At 38.7% G+C, this 12828-nt stretch overlaps 1 protein-coding gene across 8 annotated transcripts in view; it reads left to right on the top strand.

Moving 5' to 3' along the window:
• The window catches only part of LOC117405891 (sentrin-specific protease 7-like), a 50746-nt gene that overhangs the window by 9720 nt on the left and 28198 nt on the right, over positions 1–12828 (top strand). For all 8 annotated transcript variants that reach the window (XM_059029856.1, XM_059029857.1, XM_059029853.1 and 5 more), the window contains 6 exons: positions 911–1017; positions 2217–2413; positions 2882–3239; positions 4908–5095; positions 5725–5871; positions 12054–12087. In XM_059029856.1, coding sequence (XP_058885839.1) covers positions 911–1017; positions 2217–2413; positions 2882–3239; positions 4908–5095; positions 5725–5871; positions 12054–12087 — 1031 coding nt within the window. The remainder of the gene's footprint in view (positions 1–910; positions 1018–2216; positions 2414–2881; positions 3240–4907; positions 5096–5724; positions 5872–12053; positions 12088–12828) is intronic.

Genomic DNA, 12828 nt, shown 5'->3' on the forward strand with positions numbered 1-12828 from the left:
TAAGTGACTGGAGGATTTAATCATTGCAGGGAATGCCTCCTTTAGCCTGTCCTTGTCTAAATAAGAAATGACTAATCATTATTAATGAGTTAAAAAATGAATTGATTGTGTGACAGGGGTGTATATAGTGGAGCAGAGGCTAACACCTTTAGCTTGTATGTAGGTTGTGTTTTCTCCTGTAAAGGGAAGTAAGCCTGTGGTATTGAAGGGAGATATGTGAGCAGTTATTTTTGCTGATATGAAAGTATGAAGGTACATTATGATGATAACCTGCTCCAGTGAAGCCAGACCTTCAGTTCTGATGCCTTTTTTTCATTTAGTCTGCTTATCAGGGAGTACACTTGTTTAATTTTTAACAGCAAGAGTTACTGTTATCTTCCCGAAGGTTAAAATGTAATTTTAATGTATTTGTTTTACATTTCTCTTGCGTTTTGTCATGTTTGGTGTTGTTTTGAGTGGTGCTGCCTTTACCTGGCTTTGAGATTGTCAGGAGAATCCTAATTGCTGGTAGTGAACAGCCTTCCTATTCTATTCCAGTCACAATATGACCTTTCAGTTTTGCCAGCTTTACCTTACAAATGTTCAGAAGTAGATGGGGAGTTGAAAGGCAGCATTATTGCATGCCTTGAATGGAATGATAATGACAATATTGGAGCTACAGAACCAAGAACTACTGATGGCAAACACCATAAAATAGTATGGCAAAACAATAAATAAAAATGACATTTGAAGCAACTTAATCCTTACCAGTTTATTCATTGAGTTCAATTGGATAATGTTAATTTGGTGTTTTTTTTTTATTTTGTATTAATTGGTATTTAATTATACAACAAAATGTCTCAGTACAGTATAAAAGTATGCTTGCTTTTAAATTTATACTGGAAATGTTTTTGTTTTTGTTTTGTTTCAGGGGACGGCCCAGGAGAGCCTCCGATTCCTTGATTCTTCAGAGGAATGAGAATTTGAAAACAAGATCAGATTATTTTCCTCTGAGGAGATCCAATGTGGAATCCAAAGGTTAGCATCCAGCTTCACTGCAAATTTACAAGTCTTTCAGATTGCATGTGAAAAGTGGAGAAACCCCCACCTCTCTCAAGAGCTGCTCATGCCCTGTCGTACAGACAGCTTCTTATTTACTGTTCAAGTCATCTTGTACTGGGTGAGCATCCACTGCAGTGTGTTCAGTGTACTGCAGTCCAACTAGGCAGATCTCAAGGTATCATTTATTTCATCACCAACCACAGTATGAGAAGTCCCGCCACATGCTACTGTGCGTCAGTTGAGCTGAGGTGCTAAGCTTGCTGTACAGCCTTTCTGATGGTTCTTCAATTACCTGCCATGGACCATTGTTAAACAATTCCAGCACTGCTAGGTAAATAGCACAATAATCCCAATAATCGGTGTCCCATTGACCTGGTTCAAAGTTTTTTACTTAAAAAATAATAAATACATTAAAAAAATTAATAACCAGTTGGTGTGTGTGTGTTTTGTCACAATTAAATTGTGAATGTAAAGTAATGGGTAACATATATCTACCCCGTTTCCAATACTCTTTTGTAAATGAATGGGAAAGCTCCATGTCATTTTCCTGGCAAACAATCTGAGGTAAATAAACAAATGCAGCTCGCATTATGGAACTATAAAGGTTAAGAGACAGAACTCAACAGTGAACCCAATGCTCTCTTTTGAAGTGCCACTGAGGCGAAATGATTGAGCTAAAACATCTAAAAAAAGTTTCTCTTATTCGTATGCGTTCTCCTACAATTCCATCTTTTAAAAAAATGTTTTAAACAACAAAAAAGCTGCTTTTATAGTAATCATTTGTAGCAACCAACCCAACCCCCTACACAAAATAACAAATCATTCTGAAGTCTTAGTTGACCATAACAGTGAAAATGGACAAGGAGTTTATCGGCCAATAAAAATGAAGTGAAGAAGAAACAGTAGATCAAGCACAATCAGCCTTTTCTGACCAATGAAATTCCAGAGTACAACATACTTTCTAAATAAAATACGATATAAATGAATGGACACAAATTGCTGTATTAATAGTTTGCCTCTGTTTACCGCTGTGCAGAAATTGAACTGATTATTGAGGTAAACATTATATACGCTATAGAGTAACGGTTATCCATATCAAATGGAATATAACACCCTTAGTTATATATACAGTGTTAGCCTAAAACATTTTTCCTGTAACTTTTTTATTTTTTCAGATTCTCCAGCAACAAGCAAGAGAAAGAGTGAGAAATCCAGTGAAAGTAAAAGGGCAAATGAGAAGTGCAGTGAGACTTCTCTTGGATCCAGTGAACTTAAAGATCCTTCCTCGGAGTGCCACAAGAGGAGAAGATCAGAAAATAGCATTCCGGATCCCACCATTAACATGGATCAAGACCGGACAGTGACTCCACACGTAGGGCTATCCGCATTGTGTTGGGGGTAGGGGGTTCTGCACAGGAGCACAGCATGAGTGACTTACCCTAGGATAACATTTTAATTACGAAAATTACCTAGTTGCAGTCAGGTTTCAAGGAGGAGGCGATTTGTGACCTTTCAGTTCAAGTTAAATTTAGAGAACGTGTACAATACAGTACAGAGGAGGTGAAGGAAGAATGGTGTTAAGGGTTATTATTATTATTATTATTATTATTATTATTATTATTTATTATTATTATTATTATTATTATTTAAGCAAGTGTAATGGTATAAAACAATCAAGGAGCTACTCATCCTGCTCCTTATCCTGCAGAATGTTGTTTCCTACTAGTTTTACAATTTTTTTTTGCTTCAAAATAGGACCCATTGGCAGTATAAGGCTTGTATACTATAGTATATACATCGATTTTTACTTGCCTATAAAACCGTAACTTTGGTTTTCCAGAGAGAGAGAAAGTACAGCATTGTGGCCACATCACCAAGCAAGAAACGAGAAACTGAAAAGGGGCTCGACGGACATCAAACCCTGTGCAAGGAAAGTGTTCTGAAGGAGTCTGTACGAGCTATGGGGATTGAAAGAAAGAGGCTGTGCTTCGAGCAAGAGGCAGAGTCCCATCCCCTCAGACAACAGATGGAACAGCAACCAACCCTGCAAGAAGCAACCACTCTCAGGAAGCATTCTCCCACAGGCAACCCAGAGAGTGATGCAGAAAGACCAATGTGTAAAGAGAAATCTATCACCCTCAGGGCACAGTGTTATAGAACTAAGCCCAAGAAGCCCTCATCTTGTTCGAGTGAGCCTAGTAAGTAGTGTAGGGAAGCTCAATTCATGAGTTCTGTGGATTGATCCCCCGATGGATAATAAAAGGCATGTTTTATAACCACTACATGTTTTTGCACATATCCGTTTTAAGATTCTAAGAGATATACCATTCCCCTTGCACTATGCCTGCAGCAATGCTTTTATTTCACATAAAACACCAAAGTCTAGTTATCTTCCCACAACTACAGTGCTCTACACAATCAAGGGTTATTCAGAGACATGCTTATAACCAATGCTGGAAACCTGTGACTAGAATCTCTTGACATTGCAGCGTAGCACAGCAGGTGGTTGTGTGGCTGATCCAGGAATTGACATCAGCCAAGCACATGGACAGAGCACAGTGATGAGGATTTGATTTTTAAGAGGGCATGGATTGCCAATGTCTATTCTGTCCCGAAGCGATTTTGTCTTATTTATCTTCCTTGGGACCTGTACTATTCAAGAAGCAGTAGGTGTACTACTTGGCACATGCAAGCCTTTAAAGCTCCCAAGAACCCATTACATAAGTCAGCCTTGAAACAAAGCACAAACTGAAAGAAATGTTGAACACTGTCCACTGTTTAAATATAAAGGACAATGCAATGTGAGGATAAGTGAACAGTATACATACAGTGCTATGAAAATATTTTGTATGTTTTTTTCTAGTTTTTCAGATTACATCACTTTTAAAATGTGATGTACAATAAAGCTCTTGATGCCTAGGCAGGAATTGCACTCAGAGTCCAGTTTTGTTTGTTGTTGTTATGTATGTCAGTCTACTCCAGTGGTTCAGAATTAAATAATCTACAGCAGCTTTCCTACTTGATTCCTGCAATAGAACCGGTACCAAGACCCTCTTGCAATACTTCTCCGTAGCTGGGGTTAGCCTGTTTACGCATCCCATCTACTTTTAATGCAACATGGGGGACATTGCAATTGATAAAGGCTGTATTAGTACAACTTCTATGGATGATTTGATTACTTCATTTTGAGAGAAATAATCTCAATATTTGTCAGTCTATATAGCCCTACTGTAAAAAAATTGCATTCTATAGTAAAGTCCTTATGATAACATCAGTGTAAGGACAACATCAAGGCTAAAATTGAGTATAATAAACCTGGTAGACAAACATGTTTTGACTCTTCTACAAAATAATTAACTTGGCACAGATACCCCCCCCCCCCCCCCCCCCCCCAAGTTTTCTGTCTTTGTGCCCCAGAAAGATTACATTGGTCCTTATTTAACAGTGATTCTATTCGCGATAAACTCTTGTGGTATTTTGCTAAACTAGTGAGATTAAATCTGCCTTCTTGAAAGGTAAATAATGGTTACTCATGTATTTTGATTTTAAATACATTTCAGTGCAGTCTAATATGCATTGATATTTGGCATTTCATTTATATTATTCTACATGGATGACCTTGATACAAACATCAAAATAATACATCTCTTAGAAGTAAAAATGAAAATGGACTTGGCAACAGTTTTGTAAAAAGCCACAAAAGATAGAAAGTGTGGACTATTAATATCTTTTTCACTTACAGGGGAGTCTAGATGGCAAGATTGTTTTGTTCTACATATTAGTATCTGGTGAATATGTATTTTCACACTCCATCATAGTCCCTGTTGTCCCTTTTGTGAGCTGACTTTCATTTGTTTCCATTCCAGTTGTACTCTCTAGCGACGAAGAGGAAGGAAATGCCTGCCCCACCAGCTCTTCTTCCCTGACTCCCACCATCAGGTGCCTGCGGCTACATGCCCAAAAGACCCCCAACAGCAGAGACTCAGGCACAGCCAGCGAGTCCTCTGGCAGCGAGTCACAGACTGGGACCACAAACGAGAGCAGCGAGGGTCAGGTATAGGACATGCAAGGGTTGCTGTTTTCTTTCATTTTTAAGTTTCACTCCTGATTACATAGTAGCACAATGTTAGATATTGAGACCCAGGGTCACCCTGTGGCGGAGATCATAATACATTCCCAGGTAGATAGATTTGGAAATCAGCCACTTCTGATGGCTTTTTACATTCATTTTCAGTAATGACATGAGTAAAGCTTAAATGGTCATTTGATTAAGTGGTTGCCTTCCTGTGACACAGCAACTTCCACATTGGTTAAGCCTTTTAACTGTTTAGATGCATAAATAATAAATGCCTGTGTTGTCTCCCATTGGGGACGCATATCCCTTAACATACTGATTTCACACTTTTGAGAACTGCTTATCCAACTGCTTTGGAGTCATTGAGAGTATCAGAATCTGGAGATAGAGTAGATGCCTATCCGTCTGCCATTATGTACATGGCTGTTTAACGTAATAAATGCCAAAACATTCCTAGCAGTCTATCATTTGAAACCTAATGGGCTGTGTAAATGTGCCTAAATTATATCTGCATAAGTGTATTCAATTACTTTGTCTAATATCTCCCAGGAAAAAAAAGATGGCTCAGCTCAGTGTTTTTTTTCTACTCTTTTACTTTTATATGGCAGATGACAGATGTGAGGACAGCCAAGGGTTTAAAGACTCCAGTTCCTTCCAGGAGAAAGAGCACAAAAGAGAGGGATGCCTTGTTAGAACTGAACTTCACTGCTGTACATATGGGAAAAATAAAAGGGGTGGCGCACGGCTGCATTCAAGTAAGTGTACAAAAAGTAGTGTTTACACTAATACAACTGGACTGATGTACTCTGAGTAAAATATCTCTGTTTTTTAGGATATTAGAAAGATCATGATCCCCACTGGTACAATTTATCTGCAGCAATGAATTTTCCTTTTTTCCAACTGTTCTGTGTGTAGTTTGTAACACCTTCCCTTATTATAAAAAGCTGCTCTAATGTTACCGTTTGGTACATACATGTATGTGTTTTAATTCTCCTACTTTCCTTGGGTCATTCCATACCAACTCGACCAAAGCCGTTGCCCGACCGTCTCACCTGGGGGTGTTCAGGTCCGCTGAGTTGAGAAATGCTAATCATTTTTTAATTTTTTTTTATTTCCCCTTTGAGCTGTGACCTGGCAAAGGTCAACCTAAAAGTGAAAAAGTGACTGTGGAAGGGTGGGGGTCAATTCACTGACACACATGGGAGACAGAAGTTTTATTTGAAAACACCGCACTGGTGCCCAGTTTTATTATTTTTGATGTTCTTTTAGCCCGCAGAGGGAGCTGTTGTCCGTGGCCTGAGTACCGGCAACGGTACACAGGACCACAGGAATACCAATACTGGTAAACAGTTAAAAAAAAAAAAAAAAAAAACTGCCGCACTCACAGGTGCTCAAAATAATAATGAAAACAAAAGGCGAAATGAAAAGGGAAAATAAAACTACAAAATAAAGGTGCTGCTTAGGCAGCGCTAAGCTGGTCAGTCACTGTGTATTCCCAAACACGGCCACCCGAATGCACAACCAAGCTTAGTTCTTATGGGCCGAGCAATCTCCCAAGGCCTGCCTCTCTGCCACTCGGAGAGAGGGAAAGCCAACACACCATCTTCCCCACCTCTCCGTTTGAAAGTATGAAGGTACATCATTACGTATCATCGCCATGACTGACAGGCGGATCTTAAGAGACTGCTGCCCTTTTCCTGCAGTACCACGCATGTGCCAGATAGTCAGCACAGATCTCCCCCGTTACAGTGACCCTGACCAAAAGAATCACCCTGGGCTCAACTTAGACGCTACCATCATGTGTAGCACCTCGTTCAACTCGAATAGGGCTTTTGAGAAAAAAAATACTAGGAGCACCTAACTCACTTTTGGCAAGTTGCCAGATGAGGGGTAAGTGATGAGTTTTATTCGAACTTCAGCCCAACCTTTTACCCTGTAGGCGATGCAGGTCCTAAAATATTAGTATTGCTGTAAGAAACTTAGGGACCACTCTTCCAAATTTTGTGAAATACTTATAGTTTCAAGTCCCCCCACTGGTCATTAACCCCCTCCTGAAAGTTTTAAAATTTTAAAAGTAAAAAGTAATAAAAGTTTAGGCCGAAATAACTAATGTGGGAGGGGGCTCCACATAATCACCCAAAGATATTTTTGGATAGATGTTGATGAGATCTACAAGAATCAAGCAAAACATTTTGGTATTTGCGGATTTTTGATATTTGACAGATTTTTGAAGTTGCATTTGTCATGCATTCGAGCATTGCTTATGGCCACTTTGGTGAGGCTAAAGTAGCAAATAGTCCAAACCGAACTGGCGTTATTCTTCAATTTTGCATTGTCTGTGGTTAGATTTAGAGTAAAAAGTGACAGGGTGCTTCCAGTGGCACTAGCTTGGAGCTGAGGGGTTATGAACGTGCGTGTGGAACTTAGATTTCTTTGTTACAATGACACATTAGAAACTACCAAAACTTCAATTAATTGCGTTTTAAAAACTACAAACTGATCGAAAACACAGAAAATAGATTACCATGGTAATTTTAAGGAACTTGAGGGGTTAACAACTTCTGGTGTCACTAGAATCTCAGTTCTTATGACAAGTATATAACTAAGCAAAAAGGAAAGGATCTTAAACATTTTAGAAGTTACATGCAGAATGTGGTTGGTTAAAAATTGCTATAGAAACCACACATCACAAAGTTCAGTAATCATCAAATTTAAAATTATTGCGGACGTGAACTGGAACGGGGAGTGAGATTTTCTTCACAATGTTCTTCCATTCATAGAACAGTGTCCTCAGAAGGGCCACTTGAAGGTGTTCGGTCCGGCAGGATGCATAACCTTCACTTGTGCTCCATCATCAGAGAGGTTCTCATCTTCTACAGGGAACATTTTAATGTCATACAACACCTTCACCCAGTCACCAACTTATAGATGAAGCTGAGCTGGACTCTCTTGGATAGCTGCGCCTTTCAACACTGTCACCACACAGAATTCTGTACTTTGACTGGTAAATGAGACCTTTATCTTGCCTGGGGTATCGGGTACAAAGTGGTGTGCTTCCCTGGAGCCGGTGATGGCTAGGGTGTCGTCCTACATGGCATTAAGGAGAGGGTGGTTCTCTTCAGCCTGTTCTTGAGAGACGAACATGACCTGCATACAAGTTACGTGCCCTTTCGCCCATTCATACAGCTGGTAAGGGGTAATAATATTGTTGCCTTGAAGACTAGCTTGTGCTGCTCGTACCTTAATAGTACCTCCCACACCGTCACACCAGACTTTTTCCGTGTGATGTGGCAAATTAATACCATTCTGCGGTGATACCAAAGTCTTGCTGATGAAAGCTAAGGTTGCCGAAGTTTTTGCGATTCTTGTACTGCCTAGCAGCTCTGTCACTGAAGTAATGTATATGTTTCAAGTCAGGGACCTCCCTCTTGATTAAAGGAATGACCTCCTTCTGAAACGCAATCACTGTTGGCGTGGAGTGTTGCATTTCATTACTCATCACTGCAACACTCATGTGCTTAAGTTCACCATCCCCCGGAAGTAGAACACAATAAACGGATGGAATGTTGCCTGAGAATTGTCTCAATGAAATCCTTGGGCAGCATCTTGGATCACAAAACTATAATTTTCTGCAAAATGGAGCAGACAGATGGCTGATTATCAGTTGTAGTTTTTAAAACTCAACTAATTGAGGTTTTGGTAGTTTCAAACATATTGCTGTAACAAAGAAACCTAAGTTCCACACACAAGTTCATAACCCCTCAGCTCCAAGCTAGTGCCACTGTAAGCACACCCTGTCACTTTTTACTCTAGATCTAACCACAGACAATGCAAAATTGAAGAATCACACTAGTCTGGTTGGGACTATGTGGTACTTTAGCCTCACCTAAGTGGCCATAAGCAGTGCATGTTAAATGCCAAAAATCCAAAATCCGCAAATAACAAAATGTTTTGCTTGATTCTTGTAGATCAGTATCTATCCAAAAATATCTTTGGGTGATTTTTTGGAGCCCCCCCCCCCCCCCCCACATAGGTTGGTAGAAATACCAAAAATTCTAACCCTTTGCGGTCCTATGTCCGACCAGGTCCGACATTACAATTATTCCTTTCCAGTCCAATATCGGACCCTGTCTGACATCATCAAAAAGACGTCAAGCACAGGTCTCTAGTCGTTTTTTCTCCGGAAAAAGCATAGAAAACCTTTCAATGGCCGAGTGAGACCGGGAGAAGCCGAGAGAAGCCGAAAAAAAAATTAAAAAAGTAGGTTGATCGGAGCAATACGCATAGTCCCTTCACCACAGATGATTTATCAGTATGCATGACTATGAAGAGGTATGTGAAAAATACAGCGAACAAGGAGTGGGGCGGGGCTGGAGATGCAGTACCGAGTGTCCTGTTGATATGCAGTGCCTTTTAAACGTATTTACTATGAATAAAATTATTTTTAAACAGCTCATGTAAAATAAACAGTGCATGTGTAAATAAACTGGACCGACGTGCCTCACAGGCGCTGAATACATGGACCGCAAAGGGTTAATGACCAGAGTGGGGGGGTCTTGAAACCAAAAGTGTTTTACAAAATCTGGAAGAGTGGTCCCTAAGGTTCTTACAGCAATACTAACATTTTAGGACCCACATCCCCTACAGGGTAAAAGGTTGGGCTGAAGTTCAAATAAAACTTGTCATTTACCCCTCGTCTGGCAACTTGCCAAAAGTGAGTTAGGTGCTCCTGGTATTTTTTTCTGGAGAGCCCTATTCATTACAAGTTGAACGAGGTGCTATACATGATGGTAACGTCTAAGTTGAGCCCAGGTTGATTTTTCTGGTCAGGGTCACGTTTTCACTTTAAGTTGACCTTTGCCAGGTCACAACTTGAAGGGTAAAAAAAATAATTAGATTAGCATTTCTGAACTCAGTGGCCCCCGAAAACCCCCAGGTGAATTTTTCTAGCAAAATCTGAGACGGCCGGGCAACAAGATGCCCCTTTTCTGGTTGAGTTGGTGTGGAATGACCCCTATAATCATCATTTTAATCCACAAAAAGTACACAACATGGCCTGTTTATGCCAGAGCAGGAAAAAGCCTAGTTGCTGCAAATTGAAGTTTAAAGGATTTTCTCCCTATTGTTGTTTTTTTTAAAATTTTATTTCCATGCCCTCATCCAACCATTTTTTTTTATTGGCCTTGCTTACATTTCTTTTGCAGTTTATTTTAATAAGCAACATCTGTTTTTTCCAGTGTTGTTTTTAATAGGCAAGTTCTGATGCAGTTTTTTTGTATTATTATTTTATTATTACAGGGACACTGTGGCCTTGTGATGGAATAAATCACTGTAACTGAAAAGCAAAGTAATGTTTGTTGCCACTTTGATTGAGAAATGCAAGGTTATTTTGTCTTTGTTTATCCTCAAGGTCCACAAGATCACAGATGTGGTCGTGTCACTATGTATTACATTTTCTCTGCCGAAATTATCCAAACTCCCCAGCTGGTTTATGGTGCTGGGGTGGGGGTGGGGGGTGGGGGGGGGGTTTACATGAACATACTGTGGATATCGCGGAGAGCTACATATTTACAATACTGATGGCAGTAGTTGTGTATTTACAGCAGTGGTGAGGGCTATTGACCATATTCACAAACTATTTGAGTTGACTAAGTTCTTCTAAAAAGAAAAAAAAAAAAGAAAAAACATTGTTTCAAAGCTTCAAATTAAAAGCTTAGGATGTCACGTAAAGCTCCTTCAGTCACCATGGTTATTTCTAGCAAGTTCTGTTCCAATTAGTTTTTTCACTTCATAAAAATTTTACATTTTGCAAGGTGGTAAATGCTTTGTAAATATGGCTCTATGCATCTTACTTGCATACTTGTTTTAATTAGAAAGTGACACGGATGATGTATTGATTATTAGAGCTATGCAGATACTTGGATTTTCTGAGTAATTCCCTTTTAAGATATGTTAAGTTGTTAGGTGTTAATTAAAAGGAATAAAGAACTCCCTAGCTTACCCTTACACAACTCATTTTATCTGCAATTTGTCTTAATTTTTTATCCTTTTGATATAAAATCATTTAGATTTCACTTTGCTCATTTTCTCAGACAGCAATAGGTCTTTAGGTAGCGCTAAGGAAAAGTTACATGTAGGTGACAAATCAGTTGCCTTTGTTGGTTTTGTGACTTATCTTCATTGTCAGTTTCGTAAGTGTCAATGCCCCATGAAAGGAAAATTAGCTTCCAAACGGCTTTTAAATCACTCAATGCAGAATTAATTTGCCATTAATTGCTACTTTATTATAAAGGTCAGGGAAAGGCAGCTTTTCTTGTTGTGAAATGAGCCCATTAATTATATGCTTTATTTAGGTTTCATTCAATACCTGCCAACAAAAATATTCTGATAAACTGATTATCTGCGCAGCCCTGTTAATTACCGTTATGTCTGTTCAAATAGAATAGTTACATCAGTCCTAACAATAATTAATCAAAAGCCTATGGTTTTTACTTTCTTTTTTTTCATGACTTTGACACCTAACACTATTATGAAATGAATGGTAATTTGGGCCTTGCCAATATTAATGCCTGTGTGATCCAACGTGACTACTTAGAATGGTTATTGCTTCCAACCCTAGACCTGTGATGTAATCGCTTTCCACATACTGGCTGCACATAGCAGTCACAGTTTTAGTACGCCCTGTTAAATGCACTTTACTGGCTCTGCTTCTGAGACAATGCAGTACCTGGCTGCAGTTATTGGTGGAAAATGTATTTTCCACAGTGACATTTTCGATGCCCTACAGTCAGAAATTCTGAAATAAAAATAAAAAAAAGCCTCTCCTTGTAAAGTTACCTGGCATACTGTATAAATGTCCTACTCCCATGTTGTAAATGTTTTTAAATGTTGATGTTGGCTGTTTTTAATAAGTTCTACTCTTTTGTTTCCTTTGCAGTTTATGGCTGACAGTATTATAATACCTCTGAAAGGTAATTCATATTTATGTATTAAAAAATTACAATTGAAATTTAAAACAATCACATGACTGTACATCTTGACTTCTTTTTTTTTTTTTTTACATCTGGGCTACTTCCATGTGGCGTCCCATGTGTTTTTTTTGTATTGAGCGTTAGTGAATATATATATATATATATATATATATATATATATATATATATATATATATATATATATATATATATATATAGCTCTGGAAAAAATTAAGAGACCACTGCAAAATTATCAGTTTCTCTGGTTTTACTATTTATAGGTATGTGTTTGGGTAAAATGAACATTTTTGTTTTATTCTATAAACTACTGACAACATTTCTCCCAAATTCCAAATAAAAATATTGTCATTTAGAGCATTTATTTGCAGAAAATGACAACTGGTCAAAATAACAAAAAAGATGCAGTGTTGTCAGACCTCGAATAATGCAAAGAAAATAAGTTCATATTCACTTTTAAACAACACAATACTAATGTTTTAACTTAGGAAGAGTTCAGAAATCAATATTTGGTGGAATAACCCTGATTTTCAAGCACAGCTTTCATGCGTCTTGGCATGCTCTCCACCAGTCTTTCACATTGATGTTGGGTGACTTTATGCCACTCCTGGTGCAAAAATTCAAGCAGCTCGGCTTTGTTTTATGGCTTGTGACCATCCATCTTCCTCTTGATCACATTCCAGAGGTTTTCAATGGGGTTCAGGTCTGGAGATTGGGCTGGCC

The sequence above is a fragment of the Acipenser ruthenus genome, chromosome 9 (genome assembly GCF_902713425.1).
Source record: "Acipenser ruthenus chromosome 9, fAciRut3.2 maternal haplotype, whole genome shotgun sequence".
Classification (NCBI taxonomy): Eukaryota; Metazoa; Chordata; class Actinopteri; order Acipenseriformes; family Acipenseridae; genus Acipenser; species Acipenser ruthenus.